The 20,900-nt window shown below is 36.3% G+C and overlaps 1 protein-coding gene across 1 annotated transcript; it reads right to left on the bottom strand.

The window, feature by feature from the left end:
- Positions 1 to 549: 549 nt before the first annotated feature.
- On the bottom strand, positions 550 to 2,074 carry LOC130861378 (perilipin-2-like). Its single transcript, XM_057750205.1, is given in 2 exon segments — positions 550 to 860; positions 862 to 2,074. Coding segments are annotated over 2 exon segments (1,359 nt in total). The 5' UTR covers positions 2,019 to 2,074; the 3' UTR covers positions 550 to 658.
- Between the last annotated feature and the right edge of the window lie 18,826 nt (positions 2,075 to 20,900).

The following is a 20,900-nucleotide window of genomic DNA, read 5'->3' as shown; positions in this document are numbered from 1 at the left end:
AATTTCTATGATATACAAATACTACTTTTATGATATAAAGAAAAATATTCAAATTTGATATTTTTTTACAGGAACATTAGCTTTTAATTTGTTTAAAACCTGTTATCAAACATTCCATTTTTAACATTAGTTTTTCAACACTATTACAAATTCCCCAACAGGCCATTTGAATTCATGTGTATTAATAACCCTGTCATGTAGGCGAAGCAGTTCTAAGCAAGCCACACAAAAAGCACGTGTAACACACAGCATAAAACTGATCTACTCTGCAGTGAATTTTATTGAATTCAAAGGGGGCATTCCTCTATGAAAAATAAAAAACTCAGGGTGCACAAGCATGCATTGAGACAAACCAGTATTGAGGCCTGCTCAGACCAAACCAGAGCAGACACCAGTTCATATAACAGCCCACATGAAGGTGTTTTTATTCAATACAAACACACAGCGACAGTGGCAACAGAATGAGACCATATATGCACTGGAACATTTTGTGAGTTCTAGATAGGTTCTAACGAGCCTATCATTCTTTTCTTTCCAGCCAGTTAAACAACAGAACTCATCCACTAATGTAGAAACTTCAAAGCTCTTAATTCAGTTGGAAATGACCACAATTGAGGACCTTTTTTCCTCACTAGCTTCTTCCCCACTTCAGAGTTGTCTAGCGGGTTTCAACATAAGAGGAGGCGTCGTCTGGCTGGCTGCCCTGTGCATTGCTGACAGGGTCAGGTTTAAAGTGTTTTGCCCTCAGGCTGCCAGGCCTCCTGGCTGTACCTTGGGCCTGAGCATTGGGAGACTCAGTCACCTGAGGATAAAAGGGACCTACCAGCCAGTTGAGGGGCGTGTTGTTAACAAGATAATCCATCTAAAGACTCCTTCATTTTCTGCAGCTGCCCCTTGCTGGAAGTGAGGAGGCCATCAGACTCTTCCTTAAAGGAGGCAGCGCTGCGAAACATTGAGTAGATGTCGCCAGCCATCACCCCCACGTGGTTGGCCTGATCTTGGATGTTCTGTGGTAACCCTTGGATGTTGGACAGGAGGGTGTGGCATGTGGTCTGGAGCTGCTGAGTCAGGTTGCGGGCAATAGCAAGAGTACGTGACTCTATGTGCTCAGCACAGTGGGATTCATCTGTATCATCATAGCCGATGCTTCTCTTCCACTCCAGCCAGGAGAAATAGAGCTTATCCTGAGCGCCCTGAATTTTCTGGTTGGCATTATGCACATTCTTCCTGGCAAATTCAATCAGGTTGACAGTAGAATAGAGCTGAGAAATGGTCTCTTGGCCTTTTTGTTTAGCTTCTTGAACCCTGCTGAGGGCCTGCTGGTAGGCCCATGAGCGGAGCTTGGTGGACAGGGATCCCAGTCTAATATAATAAGTTGGCTTCTGAACAGTATCAAATCCTTCCACGTTTTTGGCTTCTTTTTCTAGTTCGCTGTTGGTGAGAGGGAGGTACTGGTCTACCAGCAGCTCTGATCTGGTGAGAGCATTTTCTACTCCACTGCTCACCAGCTGCATCATCCAACTTCCTAGGACTGTGTTAATGCTGCCATTGACCACGGACTTGGTCTTCTCCACACTGCCAGTCACTGCTCCTTTGGTCTTGTCCACCACCCCAGTGATGGTGCTGGCCACGGAATCCTTGGCCCCAGTCACAGTAGTCGTCACAGCATCTTTTGCCCCAGTCATAGCCCCTCTGGCATTGGCCACAACCTGGTTTGTTGGCTGATTCAGAATAGGCAGTTTCTCCTCAAGCCTGTCTAGCCCCTTACAGGCATAGGTATTGGCAACAGCAATTTGTGGCTCTAGCTTTTGGATGACTGGCAGAGCACTTGTCAGAGCCACTGAGGTGATGGTCTTCACACCCTTCTCTGCCATCTCACACACAGACTTGAAGTAGGGATACTGATCCTTTGTACTGATGTAAGCCGAGGAGACGAGGTCATATGTGGAGCTCACCAAGGGAAGGTTAGCCACCCTTGTCACCACACTCAGTTGCAGTTCAACTGCAACAGATGCCATTTTTCTTCCTGGAGAAAGAAGAAATCGGCCGGCAGCAGCCCAGAGGCGACGGTCCAGCGAGTCTGCGCGGCGCTCACAGCCCAAATTTGATATTTTAGAATGGTCTTACATCTTATGAGCAGGGACATAAAACAAATTATTACTACTGTAAATCCATCTTTAAAAAATGGGAAAAAACTAGAAATTTAAGGACTAGTAACAATGTATGCATTTGAATCCATTTTAAGGTTGGCTTTTGAATCCATTTTAAGGTTGACATTTAAAATATATTCTTCATTTCAAAGCAACAAAATATTAAAGGTGTGAAGAAGTGGGGCAAGGTCTGATTTTTCTGAATGATTCAGATAATGAAAACAACGTTATCTGTAGGATTTTCTCAATACTTTTGTAATAAGATTTGGGGTTTAATGCACAGATGCTGGGACTCGGCATCATGGGCAAGAGTGCCTAAGAAATGAAAGAGGGGTTAGGGATTTTCTCTCAGTTGTAAAGAAAGACTCTCGCTGATGAACCAGAGTTTATCCTGTGTAGTGCGTGTGGCGAGTTTAGGAATGTTTGGGTGAGTAACTGTGTAAGAAAGTTGAGAGATAGGAGATTAAAGTAGGCTGGCTGGACATAGCTTGACAGGTGGAAGGAAACAGAAGTCAGTGAGCATTCTTGTCATTTTAGCTGTCTGATTACTGAAGTCAGGGAGAGACAGAATATAAAGGAGAAGGATAGTGTATTTTTCCTAGGAGAACAGAAAAATATTAGACAGAGTTTCTGAAGTGTTCAGGGAAGCATATGGGCATTGAAAAATGAGCCCCAGTCCTAATAAGATAGTTAAATATGAATTTACGAAAGTGAGGAAACATTTGGTACTATAGATGGTCAAAACTGTGGGAAGAAAGCAGGCAGGGGATCCTGTCCCTTGTGGCTGAACATAGTCATTCCCATGAAACTCCCAGTTATGTAGGTCTTCTGGCAGCAGGGCTCATAGTTGGTGGGAAGGATCATAATTTACATTCTGAATTTATCAGGCTTGACTCAGGAGGAGAATGGGTCAGTATCTAAAAAGGGTTATTAAATAATTAATTTAGCTGTGGGGAGTTAGAGGAGGCAAAGTGAGAGAAAGGGAGATCTTTAATGACTTCACTGACTCCATTCTGTATTTTGGTCAAAGTCTCCACCATAATTTTAGTATCAAAATTTGGTTGGGGAGTTACAGATTAACTTCAATATAGTAGTGTATCATTGTCCATGCTTTTATATATAGTTTGATTCTTTTATTGTTTCTTTGCTTTTTTAATATTTTGTCTTAAATTAAACATTAGAATATTTACATACCATAATATAGAGCAAATGGCCACATTCCAAGCTCATATTGCTCATGTATAATCAAAATTTGTCTTAAAGGGCATATCTAAACTCTTTCTGTGAGAGGGGTTGAAATTTACAGTATACACATAGCTAATAATAAAATGCAAGAGCATGAGTTTCATATGAAAAGCCATGTCTCTCATTAAAATGAATATGTTTCCTTGACAGAATACCTTTATACATGGTGTAAACCCACTGAGAAAGAAGCACTCTTTCATGTGCAGATCAGAAATTGACAACTGAAGAACAATTCCCTCTTTCATTCCTTTAAGTTTTTATTTAATTTTTTAAAACTCATCAAACATTCATTAATGACCATTTTGTACTACCTTTCCTGATAAACATTAAAGGCATTAAAATAAGCAAGATAGTTTTGACATCAAAGAGTTTGGTGCTCTGAATGAATCCATCAGCTATAATATATTTATTTACACATAATATCAATAGTATCATTGTGAAATCTCATTGGTGTGGAATAGAAAGACAGGGTTAACTGACAAAATATTACTACCAACAAATATTTGTTGTTGGGGGATGCTCTTAATACACTATTTCATTCAATCATTTCTATTAAAAGTAGGATCTACTATTTCACCCATTTTAGAGATGAACAACTGAGACATAAAGATATCATGGGGTCATATCAAAGGCCAAATCACTAGAAGGCCACAGTGAAGAAATTTAAATTAAAGTTAAATAATCACCAAATGCTTATTGGTCTCACCTATTTTATGCACCTGGAATTTTTAAACATACAGTTTATGTTAGTAAAGTTTGGAAAAGGTAGCAATGTAAGTATTTTCAAAGTTGAACATTGCTAAATAATGGTCTTGAAAAAAAATTCTCAGTCAATATATTTCCAATAATAGTTGAGTGAGAAAAGTTTATAATCCAAAGTAGACTAAAATACTCTAAAAAGGCTCATAGTGAGAATAACTATGGAGATGCAAAGGATAGGCTTACTTGGGAACTGGAGTTTAAAATGGTTATTTTCACCTTATAAAGTACAGTGGGCATTTATTTCCTTTAGATTAATTTTTAAATATTTGAATCATATGTATGGAAAATGTGTTTGAAAGGTAAAACACTTGTTTAGAAATGGATCTCTCGATTATTTTCCAAATTAATAGTAATTCTTAAAGAATCATCTGGGCGCTTCTAAATATCTATTAAGATATAATGATATCACAATTGCCTCTGCACATACTTAAAAGAAAACTGAACCCCAATTAGGTTAAATTAAGATCTCTAAATTTTACTGAAATCCTTGTATGAAGGGCTCTACAAAATTATGAAATATCACTATTAATATTCTGAAGAATACACTATGTTAGATTTACTACCCAACAGTTACAGGTCTTAGATTTGAGTGTTCGACACCTCATAATATGTGGGCTGCTGATTAGTAGGCAAAAGATATATCTCATGGCCAGTGGGTCATATTTATGCTGAATTTAATTGCTGGTGGCATCTATGAAAAAAAACTCATGGCATGTACTTTTCTGCTGACGGTCAAAGGAAATCATTTAATTCATGTGTCTCACGACTCTTTTTTGCTTTAAATCTTGGCATGCACAAGTGAATGAGCTGAGCCACACTGTCATTTAGAATCACAACACTCCTTCATACCTCCTCCCACTCCCAAAGAAATTCAACCCCAAATTCCAGAAGTTTACATCTGGACAAAGACAAAGATGTATAGCTATATACATTTTTCCTCCTATTTGCATTTCAAAAAAGTTTCTTGAAAGCCTATACTGGTCCGTGTCATGTGTTAAATACTGAAAAGCATACAGATATGACTTTGAAAGAAACTGCCTTTGCTCATAACTGAATGGGGAGGGGCAACTAGCTTCATAATAAACTGTAGGAGTTCTTAGCTAAAAGTAATTGTGCCAACTTACAACACATTTTTATATGTACACCATACCTGTAATGTTCACAATCTTTCATTGATCACAAATTCAGTTCAGACCTTAAATATTGATTTCACTCTCGTTTCTAATTTAGGCAATTCGATATATATGAGAATTAGCTCCTCATACTGTTTTATTTAGAGACAGACTCTTAGTTTGATTAACAAGTTTGTAGTGTTGGTCAAGATACAAAGTCTCTGTCCTTTGTTCATTTTTCATTTATAAAATGAAGATTAAAATGGAACATAAATTATAGAGTTGTAGGTATTAAATTAGTTAATTTAATAATAGTGCTTAGAGCAGTATCTTGAACCAGCAGTATCTTGAATAGTGCTTAGAGCCAGTGAATGTTTGCTATTGTTTTCATTAGTGACGAGAGGACACTGGGTTATGTTTTACGTTCACTGAAGACAGCATTCTGAAGCAAGCTTGTGTAATTACACAGCAATTACAAGGGATCTATTACATTATTTAAAAAACAGATAAATACATAGCAAATAACTAAACATGCAGACTAACAGTACAAGAATGCTTCTGTAAAAGGCATTAAACATCAAGTCTATAAAGTATTGGTTACAAACATTAAAAAAGACATACAGACTGCATAATCTAAAATTTAAGGACACTCTTCCCCAACCAAGATGGGAGAGTAACAGTTCCTCGAAAACTGAACTTAGTGATTAAGGAAAAACCATTTTCTACCTAAACAGAATTTTAACTAGTTGGCTTCAGAAATAACTTCTTCTGGAAATTTAATTTACTGTTTATTGGACATTCCAAACTAAGAGAACAAAATGAATTTAAGACATTAGGCCTGAAAGTCATAAATTAAGAGAGGTACGAATGGAGTATAAAGTATTTAGACTGAGCATAGGATATTAAAGGCTAGGAGGGTTGGTTGGGACCAAATTATAAAGGACTTGGTACTACAGTTACTGAGGAGTTTATCATGGTTTCCAAGTTGAGAGATTACAGTGTAGTTAGTACATAAATTATAGTAGAGGTCAGCAGACTAATGACCCATGGATAAATCTGGTCTGCTGCTACTTCTAAAAAGTTTTATTGGAACATAGCTATGCCTATTTGTTTAAGACACTGTATATGGCTGCTTTCAACAGCAGAGCTGAGTAGTTGTAAGAGAGATATAATCATCTGCAAAGCCTAAAATATTTACTGTCTGGCTCTTTACAGGAAGTTTGCTGATAGCTGAATTACATGGTGTGATGCTAATTTTATGTGTCAACTTGACTGGGCCATGAGGTATCCAGATATTTGACCTGTTTCTTTGGGTGTTGCTGCAAGGGTGTTTTGGGATGAGCTTAACATTTAAATCAGTAGGCTGAGAGAAGTACATTGCCTGCTATAAAATGGGTGGGGCTCATTCAATCAGTTAAAGGCCTGAACAGAACAAAAGAACCCTCTGCTGAGTAAGAGGAAATTTTCCTGCCGGATGGCCCTTGAGCCAGCACATCAGTTCTTCCTGGTACTACGGCACCCTGTTGGCCTTTAGACTTGAACTGATACATCAGCTCTAAAGATTTTGAACTTGCCAGACTCCATAATTGTGTGAGCCAATTCCTTTTAATAAAACTCTTTATATAAAATTTTATTTCTGTTTTATATATTGTATATGTAATATATATACTATACACTCAGTATAGTATACTGTATAGTATATCGTATATAGCATATGTACTATATACTATAATCTCTTTATATATATACTATATATAAAGAGATTATAAGGAATTTTATAAGGAAACATTTATTTTCTATATTATATATACAATATATATAATCATACATATAGCCTATCCATTCTATTTCTCTGGAGAACCCTAATACACATGGTTACTTTTAAAAGGAGACAAGCAGTATGGCAGTGAGATTGAAGTAAGACAAGCAATCAGAAGCAAAGAGGACTTGTGGGAGCCAGGGCAATAAACCATGTGATTGATGATCTGAACACGAACAGAACTGAGGTAATCACAACGGAAGGCAAGAATAGACACAAAAAAACAAAAAACCTTGCATCATGTCCTTGGAGTATAAAGGCATTTTTATTTTAATGTAAGAGGAAAGCTTCTTAAATCTATTCATGACAATGAGAAATTGACAATGTTCTCATTCCTGGATTATGGATGCTCGTTATTTTTAATATCAGGGGAGTTTTAATGTTTTAGGAAGTTATGAATTCGGTAGAAAAAAACAGTGAAATTCTTAGAATTCTTTAATTATGAATTCTAGAGCTTCAAAATGAGATTGCTTAAGGAGTTGCTTTTAATCAAAGCTAAGCAGGCATCTTTCTTTTTTTTAATTAATTTTTATTGGAGTACAGTGGATTTACGACATTGTGTGAATTTTGGCTGTACAGAAAAGTGGATAAGTTATACTTTATAGCCACTCTTTTTCAGATTCTATTCCCATATAGGTCATTACAGAGTATTGAGTATGAGCAGGCATTTTTCTAAAGTATGGCTGGATGGACACTTTTAGATTTAAATACGTTTAGTGTTTATTTCTCCCTTTCTCCCTGTTCTAAAAGCTGTCCTGGTATCCTGGGGCTGATACAGAAATCTCATTCCCTGGGCTTAAGTATCGTGGGAGAGGCTTCGCTTTGGAATGGAAAATTCAACTGACTAGGTGGTGACTTTGTGTTTGAGTATCATTTTCCCCAGGAAAACAAAAAAAAAAGATGTTGGAGATTACTGGCTCTTTATCCCAGAGAATCCTTCTTTATCATGTGAATGATAATAATGAATAAGTAGCATGAGTTGGTTTCTCATCATACTTTGCATGTAATGTCACCTAAGGGGAGTTTGAGACTGCATTTCTAAAAGTTTACAGAGATGCTGCGTCTATTTTTTGAACAGGAAGAACAGCTCTTCTTTTACCTGCTTTCACTGCATGCCTACATCTACCTGTGTCTATCATGGAGCCAGTGGGCAACACACAACAGCCTTCTCAAAAGCCTAATTGAAGGTCTATAGAAAAAGGAGGGAGAGGTGAATAAAAGGAATTGAAAGGAAAGAGGCATTTTCCATTTTCCAAGTAGTCTTGAGTATTATTAATTGTACCAAAGAAGGTACATCCGGAATTTTGTTAAACATCTTTTGGGAGATAAATTGTATTTTCCAAATCAGTCTAGGAATGGTAAAAATATTTTTGGTCTAGAAATAACACGGGGAAAATGATGGCCGTAACTAAAAACACAATGGAATCTCATTTTCCTTAGAAGAAGAATGAATATTAAAAATGTTACAGCTGGATATTTTTATATTGATTCTTTTTCCAGAACGGTGGATATAAAGAACTGAAAAAAACAGATAAAAAGATGTTAAGCAAACATTATCTACTCCTCTCTACTTCTACTGACGACTGCATGGCAACCATTTAAGCCAAATGCTGATATACACACATAAAATTGGGAGGCAGAAAAGGAAAGAATGAAGACTAAGAATTATAGCCTGCAAGACTCACTGATGACTTATTATAGGCTTCACCTGGCTGAGATTTGACTTGTGACGCACATAAGCCTGTTTAGGAACAGCAACCCTGCAGGACACAGGAGCATTAGTGGACCATGAAAATGAGAATCCTAAAAGGATTTAAACGGAGGTATCTCTCTAGTCAGACTTTTCCTTAGCTCCTACCTCTAGAGAGTCAACCACTTCTTCACATGGATACAAATACTCTATCTGCAAATATTTCTTTTTTGCCTTAAATCACACTATATATAAAACATTTTATGCTTTTTCTGCTGGATTTGACTGTATTTAGGCAAGGAATCACACCTGTACATTTCACAGTGTTGACTTAAAACAATGCACAACATGAGAGTTGCGAGTTTAGTTTTATTTGGGGCAAAATGAGGACTGCAGCCTGGGAGACAGCCTCCCAGATAGCTCTGAGAAACTTCCAAAGAGGCAGGGGGGAAGATCAGTTTATATGTGGTTTTGGTGAAAGGGAAAAACATGCAATCAAGCACATATTGTTTACAGAAGGTTTCTGCTAGTCTCGTGCAGGTTACTGCTAGTCACGAGGAGCAGTCGTCACCATGAAGGATTTTAGTGTTTTTCTAGTATGAGGAGATACACGGATTAAGCTCATAAAGTTGGCTTCTGAAAATATCTGACTATCTAAAGACCTGTTCCGCAGAGAGCCTCACTTCAGCTATCCATCCTGAACTCCTTTCAGGAGGGTGCTGAAAGTCAGCAGCTGCAGCAGCACATGACTCAGTCCTTGTAGAAGTAGATGGTAAGTGCCAACGACGAGTGCCAACTGTAGTTGACAACAGGAACTGATGTCTAGCAGGTACAAAATAAAGTTTGCTGAAGATAAATTATGATATGGGTTTTATCTATTCAGAATGAAGTACCGGTCACAAAGGAGAGATGACATATTGTTGTTCAGTTCTTTCCTAAGGATGCCTATGTAATGGGGCTCTACGACATCTTGAGGAAATAAGATTCTGCACTCTCTTCAATATTATATTTCCTTATTTATTTACCTTTCTCATCAAAAATACTTGACTCTCTGTTTAACCTAGACCATTATTTCTGCAAACCCATTTCCTTCTATTTTATTCTTCTAGAACACAAAACATTTAATACCAAGCATGAAAAGAAGGAGAAGGAGAAGAAGCAGGAGGAAGAGGAAAAGGAGAGAAGGTGAAAGAGGAGCAGGAGGAAGGCACTGGGGCATGGAGAAAAGAACTTGCATTTCAAAGACATAGACAACCAAGTTCAAATCTCAATTGTGCCATTTACTATTTGTATAATTTCTGTCAAGTAATTTAATATCTCAGATTCTTTATTGATACAATGGAAAATTTAGCCCCTAAGATTGTGTGAAAATTAAATGAAATATTTACGTTTGAAAGCTAGTAGGCACTCATAAATATTAAGATAAATTTTAAGTGTGAGTTATAAAAAGATGTCAGAAGAAAGAGAAGATTAGCCCAAATAGGCATAATTATGCAAAAAATATACTGAAAGTATAATTTTGTGTGTGTGTGTTTCAGTCATAGTGAAAGTATGACAATAATTTATAAAAATAAATTTTTGCTTTAGGGAAAAGTAATTGACACAAAATGTAGACATTTCAACAGAGGAGTCCTCAAATAAATTGGTCTAGTTAGACATCTCAATGCTATGAAGCAATGACATGGTTTAAATCAAATATAGTGAATGTGTATCTGGAAAAAGGAATGCACAGTAACAGAGAAAGTTCCAGGTATTATAACTGACAAGATTCAGAAGCATTCCTCTGATTCCCTTATAATTTATCCCTTCAACTAATATTTACTGAGTGTCTTCTGTGTGCACAATGGATCTTATTATGAATGTTTGGGAATCATCAATGAACAAAAGAGATAAAGATCCTGACGTTGTGGAATTTCAGTTCGGTTATAATTAATACAGTTCATCACAATATGATTTTTGATATCATATTTAAACTTCAAGAAAATATGCTGAGATAGTCAATCACTACTTCTAATGTTAAAAACATTCTAAGGTAAATATTTCAGAATTAATGAACAAAAAATATTTCTTTCTGGGCATTGGGCAGGATCAATACCTTCAGCAGTAAGCTAAAGCAAGTCAAATCTATCTGTGAATTAGCTATATGCCAGCTATAATTCAGAGTAGGTGAAACAAAGGCGAACAGTCCAAGACTCCTGCTCTTGAGATGCTCTCAGTTCAATCAAAAAGGTCATACTCACAAGGAAGAATTACAGTACACACTATAGTGAGTCCCAGAATGTACTTGTTCATTAGGGACAGAATAAATTCTTAATTGTATTACAGACACAAAAATTTAGCTAAAGAAAAGGTAAAATGTGAAATGAATCCATATAGGTTGACTAGAAACTCACCAGTTATATGGAAATAGAAGTCGAAAGATTGTAGTTACTTGAAAAAGTCCAGAATCATGAGAGGATCTAGGCGGGACTCCTGCTGGCTCCCATGTAGTGTCTTTCCCCCTATTATTTGACTTGAGCTCTAAAGATGTCTACTAAATCACTGAGCCTCTCAATTCTACTCACTAAGTATGATAGGAATCTCTTCCCCTTTCTCCATTTTCACAACTGTCATCGTCTTTTGAGCTCTAATTTCTCTCCTCTGTATCATTCCAACATGTTCCCAAGTGGTCTCTACCTCCACTCTTTACTCTCACCTTCCAATCCAACACTGACAAACCTGTCAGTTTGATCTCTATTACACACTTCTTGCATATTTTATATGACATAGTATGTCTCCACAATAAACCTAAAGCAACAGTTCTTAATTCACTGAGGATAGAGTTTTCCAACAGTTTTAAATGATCTCTTTGCTATCGATCTTACTATATGATCTCTTTATTATATTTCTATTCTGTGTAACAAATTTCTACAAAATAGTGGCTTAAAACCATACAAATTTATTATCTTCAAGTTCTGAAGATGAGAAGGCCAAAACTAGTCACATTGAGCTAAAGTACTGACAAGCCCGGTTCCTTCTGGAGGCTCTGAGTGGAGAATCCATTCCAATGTCTTTTCCAGTTTCTGGGAGTCACCTGTATTCTTTGGCTCATGGCACCTTCCTCACATCATTCCAACTTCACGCCTGAATGGTTAAATCCCCTACTAGTGACTGATCCTCCTGCCTCCCTCTTATAAGGACTCCTGTGATTCCACTGCACAAACCCAGATAATGTAAAGTAATATCCCAATTTTAAGACCTTTAACTTAATCAAATTTGCCATGTAAGATAACATAGTCACAAGTTGTGTTTAGTATCTGAACATTTTGGGAGGGCCATTATTCAGCTTAACACAGCTATTATGAAATGAAATTAATATAAAATAAAATTTATATTTACTCATAATTTTTAAATATATAAAATTTCCTAACTGCAGCATGTAAGAGAGATAAAAGGAACATAATTGATAATAAAATAACATGCATTTGAGTACATAGATGTTTCAGCACAACTGCTCTAAAAACATAATGATGCAATCACATACCTTTACTGAAATGTATAAGTACCATGAATGTAGCAGAAATAATGCTGTAACATACTAATATGTTGATACTGTCACATTAATACTGACATATTGTACTGGCAATTCAAAACAAGATTTTCCGAAATGAACGACGTTTGATAAATTTCCAAACAAATATAATTTCTGCTGATTTACATAATAGTCTCATTCCTAAAAATGTTACTGTATATTAAAATGTGCAGTGTTTTTGTTTACATGTAAGAGTCCTGGCTCAGATAATTAAACATTGTTTTTTTTTAATCTATGTACATGTATATCCAGTAGAGTACCAGAAACACTAAAACACTGCTGCTAGTAATATAAAATGGTGCAACAACGTTGGAAAGTACGGCAATTTCTTAAGAAAATTAAGAGAATACCTAGCAAATGACTTGCCATTCCACACCTAAATATTTACTCAAGAGAAATGAAAGCAATATTTACACAAATACTTGTACATGAATATCTTCACTTGCAACATCAACAGTTGAATACAACACAAATTTGTGTGATATCTATATAAAGGAATACTATTCAGCAACACAAATAAGTGAGCTATTCGTATCAGTATGAACATGAGTACAATGGTGAGTAAGAGAAGAGAGACCAGAGAGCGAGAGAATGCACTGCTCTAACACTTCCTTTATACACAATTCTAGCAAATTATAAACTAATCCTTAGTGATAAAAAGAGATCAGCTCTGTGGGAACAGGCAAGAGGGTTGAAGGGAGGGTTTACAAGGAGCACGGAGAAAATTGTAGAGATGGCAAATATGTTCTTTACCTTCTTCTGTGAAAATCTCATGTACACACAGGTTAAAAGTCTAAAATTGTATAATTTATATATATGCATTTATAATGCATTAATTCTACTGTATTAAAGCTGAAAAATGAACTTATTTTTGCCTGGAATAGTAATATTCTATAAAAATTTGATCAGAAAAAAAAAATCTGTGTATGTTTCCTTATTCCATCTTTAAGCTTCCCTCTAGAATTGAAAAGAGGATCTGTATCTTCAATCAAGCCATACACCTCTCCATTGTTAAATTAATAATACATCCAAGGTGATAACAAGTCAGCCCTTTCACTCCTAAAGTATTCAGATCATCTTCTATGTAGATTCTTTGATCGTACATGTATATTTGGGCAGAAACTCCCCAAATCCCTTTTGAAAAAGTCTCTTGAATATGTAAATTGGGGTACCCCAACTATTACCCAGATTCCATGTCTTGAGAAGTTCATATTTCCAACATGAGTCAAATTTACTACAGACTTTCTTTTTAGGAGCCCACAGGAAAAGAGTTTTCAGGTAAAATACAGGGTACCTAGTTAAATCTGAATATCAGATAAATAATGAAGAATATTTTAGTTTAAGTATGGCCCCAAATTACTCATTCTTTCTCTGAAATTCAAACTTAATTGAGTTTTCCATATTTTTATTTTTTAAATCAGGCAACTCTCCCTGAGGTTACTACAGTTAATTTTCACAGAAAGTAACAGGGGAACACGACATATGAATAAGATGTGGGGTGGTTAACATGCCAGAGAGCCCTTAAAATTTATTATTTTAATATATATATTACCAGAGATTCTTGATGAATCAAGATGTATAAATATAATTAAATTTATATATTAGATTTGTTTCCAGTACAATTATACACAAAGACTATGTATAAGTTTAATAGTTGCAAGATTGAAGGTTTGTAATAGAAAGAATGTTTGGCTTCAAGCTTTTGACTAATTGGTACATCTTTTATTTCCCTCAGTTTGAATAAGGGTAAATTGAAACTAGTTAAGGATGTCTAAAACAGTGAATTAGGACATAATTAAAGTGATGACAGGAGTAAAACTGAAAATGTAAGATCATGTAAGGCAAACAACTCATTTCTCAGTGTAAAAGATTTCATTTTCTCAATGTATGGCAGTAAGCCAAGCAGTTCATTTGTGTTTCCACCTTAACTTGAACATGTAAGGGAATAAGAATGTGGCTGTAGTTTTAGAATGTATCCATAATTGGGATTTTGAATCTTGGAAGAGATCTTATAGCTCCTGATGCAAAGATAAATCGACCTTCCAAATGAGAAATGAACTAGAAGTGAATAAATTTATTCTCAACCTCAGCCACAAAGTGGCAGTGTAACCACGGGCAATCGCATTGACCCACAGACATTGTACAGGTCAAGTGAAGGTACAGGACTAGATAATCCAAAAACTTGTTTCATTCACCTTATGATTTTTGAAGAACTCTAGCAGAGCTCCATATAATCTATTAAATAAGTGAGGGAAGGAAGGAAGGAAGGAGGGAAGGAAGGGAAGAAAGGGGGGAGGGGAGGGAGGGTGAGGGGAGGGAGGGACCGGGACAGAGGGAGGGAGAGAGGGAGGGAAGCAGGCAGAAAGGAATTATCCCCAAAATTCTAAGCACTATGTCAACCATTTAGAAAATAACCACTGAAATGTTATTTATTGCATTTTAAATGTAAATTTAAATTTATTGCATTTTAAATGTCATCATTTCTGTCATGCAGACACATGTATTTTCTAACCTGGATGATCAACTATGAGAAAAACGTTGTTGGCTGAATGGGGAGGAGTAACGCAGTCTCTGCACACTAGATTTCCCAGTTGATCTTGTGATGGGGTTTGGTTCCTTGAGACTTCACCTGTTTTGTTTCTGTATTTACTTTTATTATTTTTATTTAATGTTCATAACAACATCATGAGAACTAAGAAAACTGAAGAACAGAAAGAGTGACTAAGGATGTGATTTCATTACAAACCTCAAGGAATAAAGCACATTATATCACTGTTGTTATAATTACCCAACTCTGAAGACTTCCCAGCTAAAACTTCTTATTTAAAGCAGTTACTTTTTGTGTATAAAGAAATATCACTCTGTTTGGTGGCCTTGTACTCATTCATTTATACTATTCAGGTTATTTCTAATATTATGTGTGAGATGACTGCATAGAAATTAAGGCCAACATTAATAAATATTTTTGTTGTTATTGAAAGAGTAAAATTAAACACACAACACAAATTCAAGCAAACATTTTTTAATGCAAACATTTAAAGAGAATTTTCTAGGCCATATTAACCGATGCTGACTGGAATATTTTCTGAAACAATTGGATTTTTCTGATATCATTTCTAAGAAATGAATAATGCCAGAAGCAAGCCCATCTGAATGCCTCCTACATTTTTCTGTGATATGCCAAGTGAAATAATAAATATTAATTTGCATTTCAACAAATGGTATATTTGTAGTAAATCACTCAAGCCTAGAAATTAGAAAATTTCCACACATTCAGGTTCATAAAAAAAAAAAGTTAATTTAATTATAGACTTCAGCAAATAAATTTCGAGTTGGAGACAAATGTGACATAGCCGTAGGATTATAAAGCTGCTTTACTCAAAATTATCAGATCAAATTAAACCAAAACTTTGTTCTTCCTTTTGAGTCAACTAACTGCTTGGAGTCAGGATGTACCTCCTCCTTATCTGTGTGGACTTGGATAGGTGGCTTTAATCATAGCACCAAACCATTATTTTTACAAACTGAAAATGAGATTATTATGCCACACTTCTATTTGACTTTCATTAAGTCAAAACACTCCAGATTTAGTGTTTTCAGAAAAGAGGCAGATTTTTTTTTTTAAAGAAAAGATGGATAAATATTAACGTAGGGGTACTTTCTCCTTTCCAATTTTTCAGCCATTTCCAGTGGTAGGAGTACAACAATACTCAAAGCATGGAGTATACTTTTTACATTTATAAAGTCTTTCCATCTCTAGTATTGAGACAGGAAGGAAGGTGGCAGGGCACAACCATTAAAAGAATGACACAATCATTAAGAAGAACAGGATATAACAAAAACCGGTTAGAACCAACCAGGTCCAAGATGGTGGAAGATTCAACTTCCAGTGAACCTTGAGGCTCGTTATGTACTCCTTATAATACATCAGAATACTAAATGACACATCCACAGGTGCCATGACAGTTCCCAGGCTGACCAAAAAAAGGCCAAAGAGTGGGTGATGCCCCAAATCTTAGAAATCCCCGCCCCTTCTCCAAGATAGTTAAAATATTTCATTCTAACTATCTTCCATTCATTAGCCTATGAAATTACCCAGCCCATAAAACCAACCACCCCATATTCCGGCACCGCCTCTCACCTTCTGAGATGGCCCACACTCTGCATATGGACCCTTACTTGATGGCCCGTCCCAGGGACTCACCTGAGACCTGGGACATGACTGTCTTCCCGAGCCCATTTTTCCAGCAGCAGTATTATCTCCATCACTATTTGTATTATATGTTAGTGCATGGCACAAACATGATGTTGAGTCTCCACAAGATGCCGGCAGTGGCACTGGTCATGTCTGAAGTTGGAATTCGTGCAGACCAGCAAGTGGCCTTCCTGTAGCCTTTGCAAGATAGCCAAGGGTAGGCTTGCCCTCCATGAGCTCGGTGGCTGCTTTTTGTGATTTTAAGTGAGCATTTGATATGATTCCATTTTTTTTTCTTTTCATATCAAACTTTTTCTTTTTTACTTTTTAATGGCTGCCATAGAGTTTGCACATTTACAATTGACCCAAGTGCACCTTCAAATAACACTATACTGCTTCATAGGTAGTGTGAACACCTTATAATAACGAAATAATCCTAACTCCCATTCCTTGCATCATTGCTATCATTCATTTCATTTATATATAAACATATATGAAATTGAATATAGTGTTAGTGTTGTTATTTTAGACAAAGTAATACCTGCTAGTTCAACTATGGATAAGAAAAAGAAAACTTTTTTATTTTACCTTTGCCTATTCTTTCTTTGATGCTCTTCTTTACGTAGATCAGACTTTCTGAGCCATGATATTTTCCTTCCTCTAAAGAACTTCTTTTAACATTTTTTGTGAGTTAGGTCTACTGCAACAAATTCTCAAATTTTGTTTTTCTGAGAATGTCTATTTCTCCTTCACTTTTGAAGGATCATTTCACAGTACAGGATTCTAGGTTAATTTTTTTTTTCCTCTCAACACTTTGAATATGTCACTACACTCTATTCTTGCTTGCATGGCTTCTGAGAGGTCGGATGTAATTTTTATCTCTTCTTCACAGATAAGGTTTTTTTTTTTTCCCCTCTGGCTTCTTTCAAGATTTTTCCTTTACTTTTAATTTTCTGTAGTTTGAAAATAATATGCCTTGGTGTAGCTTTTAGCATGCATCATGATTCCTGTTCTCTGAGCTTCCTGGATCTGTGGTTTTGTGTCTGACATTAATTTGGGGAAATTCTTAGTTATTTTTGTTTCAAATACTTACTGTTCCTTTCTTTCTTCTTTTTCTGGTATTTTCATTACACATATGTTGTGCCCTTTGTAGCTGTCCCACAGTCCTTTGATGTTCCATTCTTTTTTTTTTGTCATACTTTGTTCTCTTTAGTTTCAAGGATTCTATAAATACAGCCTCTAGCTTGGAGATTCTTTCCTCAGCCATGTCCAGCCTATTCATAAGCCCAACAAAGGCATTCTTAATTTTAGTTACAGTGATTTTTTTTCATGTCTAACATTTCTTTTTAGTTATTTCTTAGAATTTCCATCTCTCTGTTGACATTCCCTATCTGCCCTTGCATGCTTCTTCTTTATCCATTAAAGTCCTTAGCATATTAATTATAGTTGTTTCAAATTCCCAGTCTGATAATTCTAACTTCCCAGCCATGTGGTTTTGATGTTTCCTCTAATTTTTTTTTTTCCTGGTTAAAGGAAGTGCTGTAAATAGGCCTTTAGTAATATGGCAGTAAGGCGTTGGGGGAGGGGAAGTGTGTTTTTAGTCCTATGATTAAATCTCAGTCTTTTAGTAAGCCTATGCCTCTGGACTCTAGACTTTACAAGTGTTTCTCAGAGTTTTTTTCCTTAGGTGGGACAGCATGGCTAGAGTGAGCTGGACTTGAATATTCCCTTTTCCCAGGTCAGCTATGCTCTGATAATACTCCAGTAGGTTAGGCTCCAATTAACTACTGGAGCGCAGACCTTGTTTAGAAGAGAAGAGTGTTATGGCATGTTTCAAAATAGTTTATTTCCCTTTCTCCTTGCTAGAAGCATGAGGGAATTTTTCTCTGACATTTATTATGAAAACCTGCTCAAGCTGCTGGAGGTAAAACTCACAGAATTGTGGTATACCACTATGATTAAGTCCCCTGGGGCTTTTAACTCTCAAACTTGTCCACACTGAGCCTCCAGCAATTAGTCAAATTCATTTCAGGTTTTTCCACCCTGGCACTGGTTCCCACAGTTGTTTTCATTTGTGAGTCTCTGCTCTAGCATGCTATCAATTCCCTCTGTTCACCTGCCTGTCTCTTCAATCTTGGGGGCAATGGTTTGGGCTGTATCTTCACCTCTTACGCATCCAAGAAGAATTGATTTTTTCACTATGTTTAGCTTTATACTTGTTCTTTAGACAAAATAGCAATTTCCAAGCTCCTCAATGGAAATCAGAAACCTGAAGTCAGAAATACATTTTTAAAATCATTCTTCATTTTTTCCTGTTTATAAAGTCTTCTGGTAAATGGTCAGAATTTTGAGGGTAAGGACCATAATTAGATCCTTCAGGGTACCTTGCAGTGTGCTTTCTGCTCATGTGTGACAGAGCTAATACTTATCATGAAGAAAAAATTATATATTGTTATAATGGCTGCTTAAGCAATCTCACATTTTGTGATATAAGAAATCAAAACATCTGTAGTGGAAAACAGGTACTATGGTCTCTAGAGATGTGTTAGAAATAAGATAGACTTGCAATTTCTTTGCATTTGACCTTACCTTGTCAATTTGTCTAACACAGGATAAAAGTCTAAAAGAACTAGGGGCATTGGAACATGGGAAGAAGGGTGCTGAATACATAAAACATAGGAAATATGAACACACACACACTTCTTTTTTCAGATTTGTCACTTTTGATTTGCTTGCCGAGGTCCTTGGTTCCATTACCTTCATCACCCCATTATTCTCTATCATCACGTTGACAGTTTCCTTCATATAATCTATTATTGATTTTAATTTTAATATATTCATATACCAATGCACACTTTATACACAGTGCTTACCACAGTTACCAACACAGAGATGACATTCAAGTGATAATTTTTAATACATGAACTTAAATAATGTGATAGGAAAACTTTCCTAGGCTGGAAGTGAGAAAAGTTATAAGCTATTTGATTTTAAAACAGGAACATAGAGAAAATGGCTCTTTCTATGGGTTATTTGCAGCCATCTTGGCTGACTCCTCACTTCTCTGTCACCATAGCATAGGAGGTCGTTGAATGTTGTGTCAAGAGTGGAATCAGCCAGTTGGCATTGAAAAATTTAAGCATGATCCCTCTTTTGCATATGACAGTGTGACAATAAGAAGGGAGCCAATGTGACAGGATTTTGAGTGTCTTGGCCCAGAACCAAAGCCTATCAGGCTTTGAAACACAGACTTGAAATGCTCAGACTGGGCAGAAACCAAGGATGGTTATTATCTCTTGAGCCAAGCACCACATCTCTATATTCATATGCTGGCTCCTCTTACTATAATGCATATCCAAACAAAACACTGTGTCTATAGAGATTAAAGGTACAGCCTGACTTAACTGACCTATCTCAATAAAGCACATTTCTTAAAAATAGAACTTAGATGCTAAAAACTGGATCTCTCCACTTATATTAATGGTTTTAAGCTTTTTGTTTAGCAGATGCTACATAGGCAAGGCAAAATTTCTAATTTTTAATGGTCTGAACATTGACATAATTGTCTGATCTCACAAGGCGGCAGATATTGCCAATTCACCCAAGGCCGTGGAGTTAGCAAGACACAGTGTCCTCTCACCCCTCATGACTACTTTCCTCTATTTTAACCTACTCGTAGTCTTTGGCTCTGAGTTAATTGCCCTTTTCACCACAGACCTGAGCTTTAGCACCTTTGTTTTTGACTTTGGCTCCATCCCTGGATTACACTGTAGATATCCAAGCTCCTCATTCCCACACACTGCCCACCAATCCTCCACTCTCCCTCCTATCCTCTATCCCAAGCAGCCTCAAGTTATTCTTATCATACTTTGTCCTGGCCCAGCCAGCTCTCCTCCCAATTAAACCCATACCATGTCCCTATAACTTAATAGAAGCAGTTATGAACACTATTTAGTCTCGGCTTTAACTGGGTCCTATGAACAGGCCCTTCTTGGACAATCTTTATACAACACAACACAGTTGTGTTTCCATTTTTACAGACTGATACATTCTCTTTTGAATCAACTGAACACTATTCACCCTGAAGTTCACTGGACCAGGTTTCAGCTAAAATTTTCATGTAAATCCTATAAGTATTAGTTTTCTCTGGATCTTACAATAAAAAATAGATAGATAAGTAGGTAAGTAAATAAATTCACTCATTCATTTACACACATATTCTTTAATCCATCTATTCAGTAGATATGTATTATGGTCCTACTATAGGGTAGTCACAGGGCTAGATACTTTGCTGTAACAGAATTAGATCTAATTACTTAATTTTATACTCCTTAGGGTCTGTGTGTACTACCTCAG

Source organism: Hippopotamus amphibius, chromosome 9, assembly GCF_030028045.1.
Source record: "Hippopotamus amphibius kiboko isolate mHipAmp2 chromosome 9, mHipAmp2.hap2, whole genome shotgun sequence".
NCBI classification, from domain to species: Eukaryota; Metazoa; Chordata; class Mammalia; order Artiodactyla; family Hippopotamidae; genus Hippopotamus; species Hippopotamus amphibius.
The sequence above is the reverse complement of the archived record's forward strand: the minus strand, read 5'-3'. Positions and strand labels throughout refer to the sequence as shown.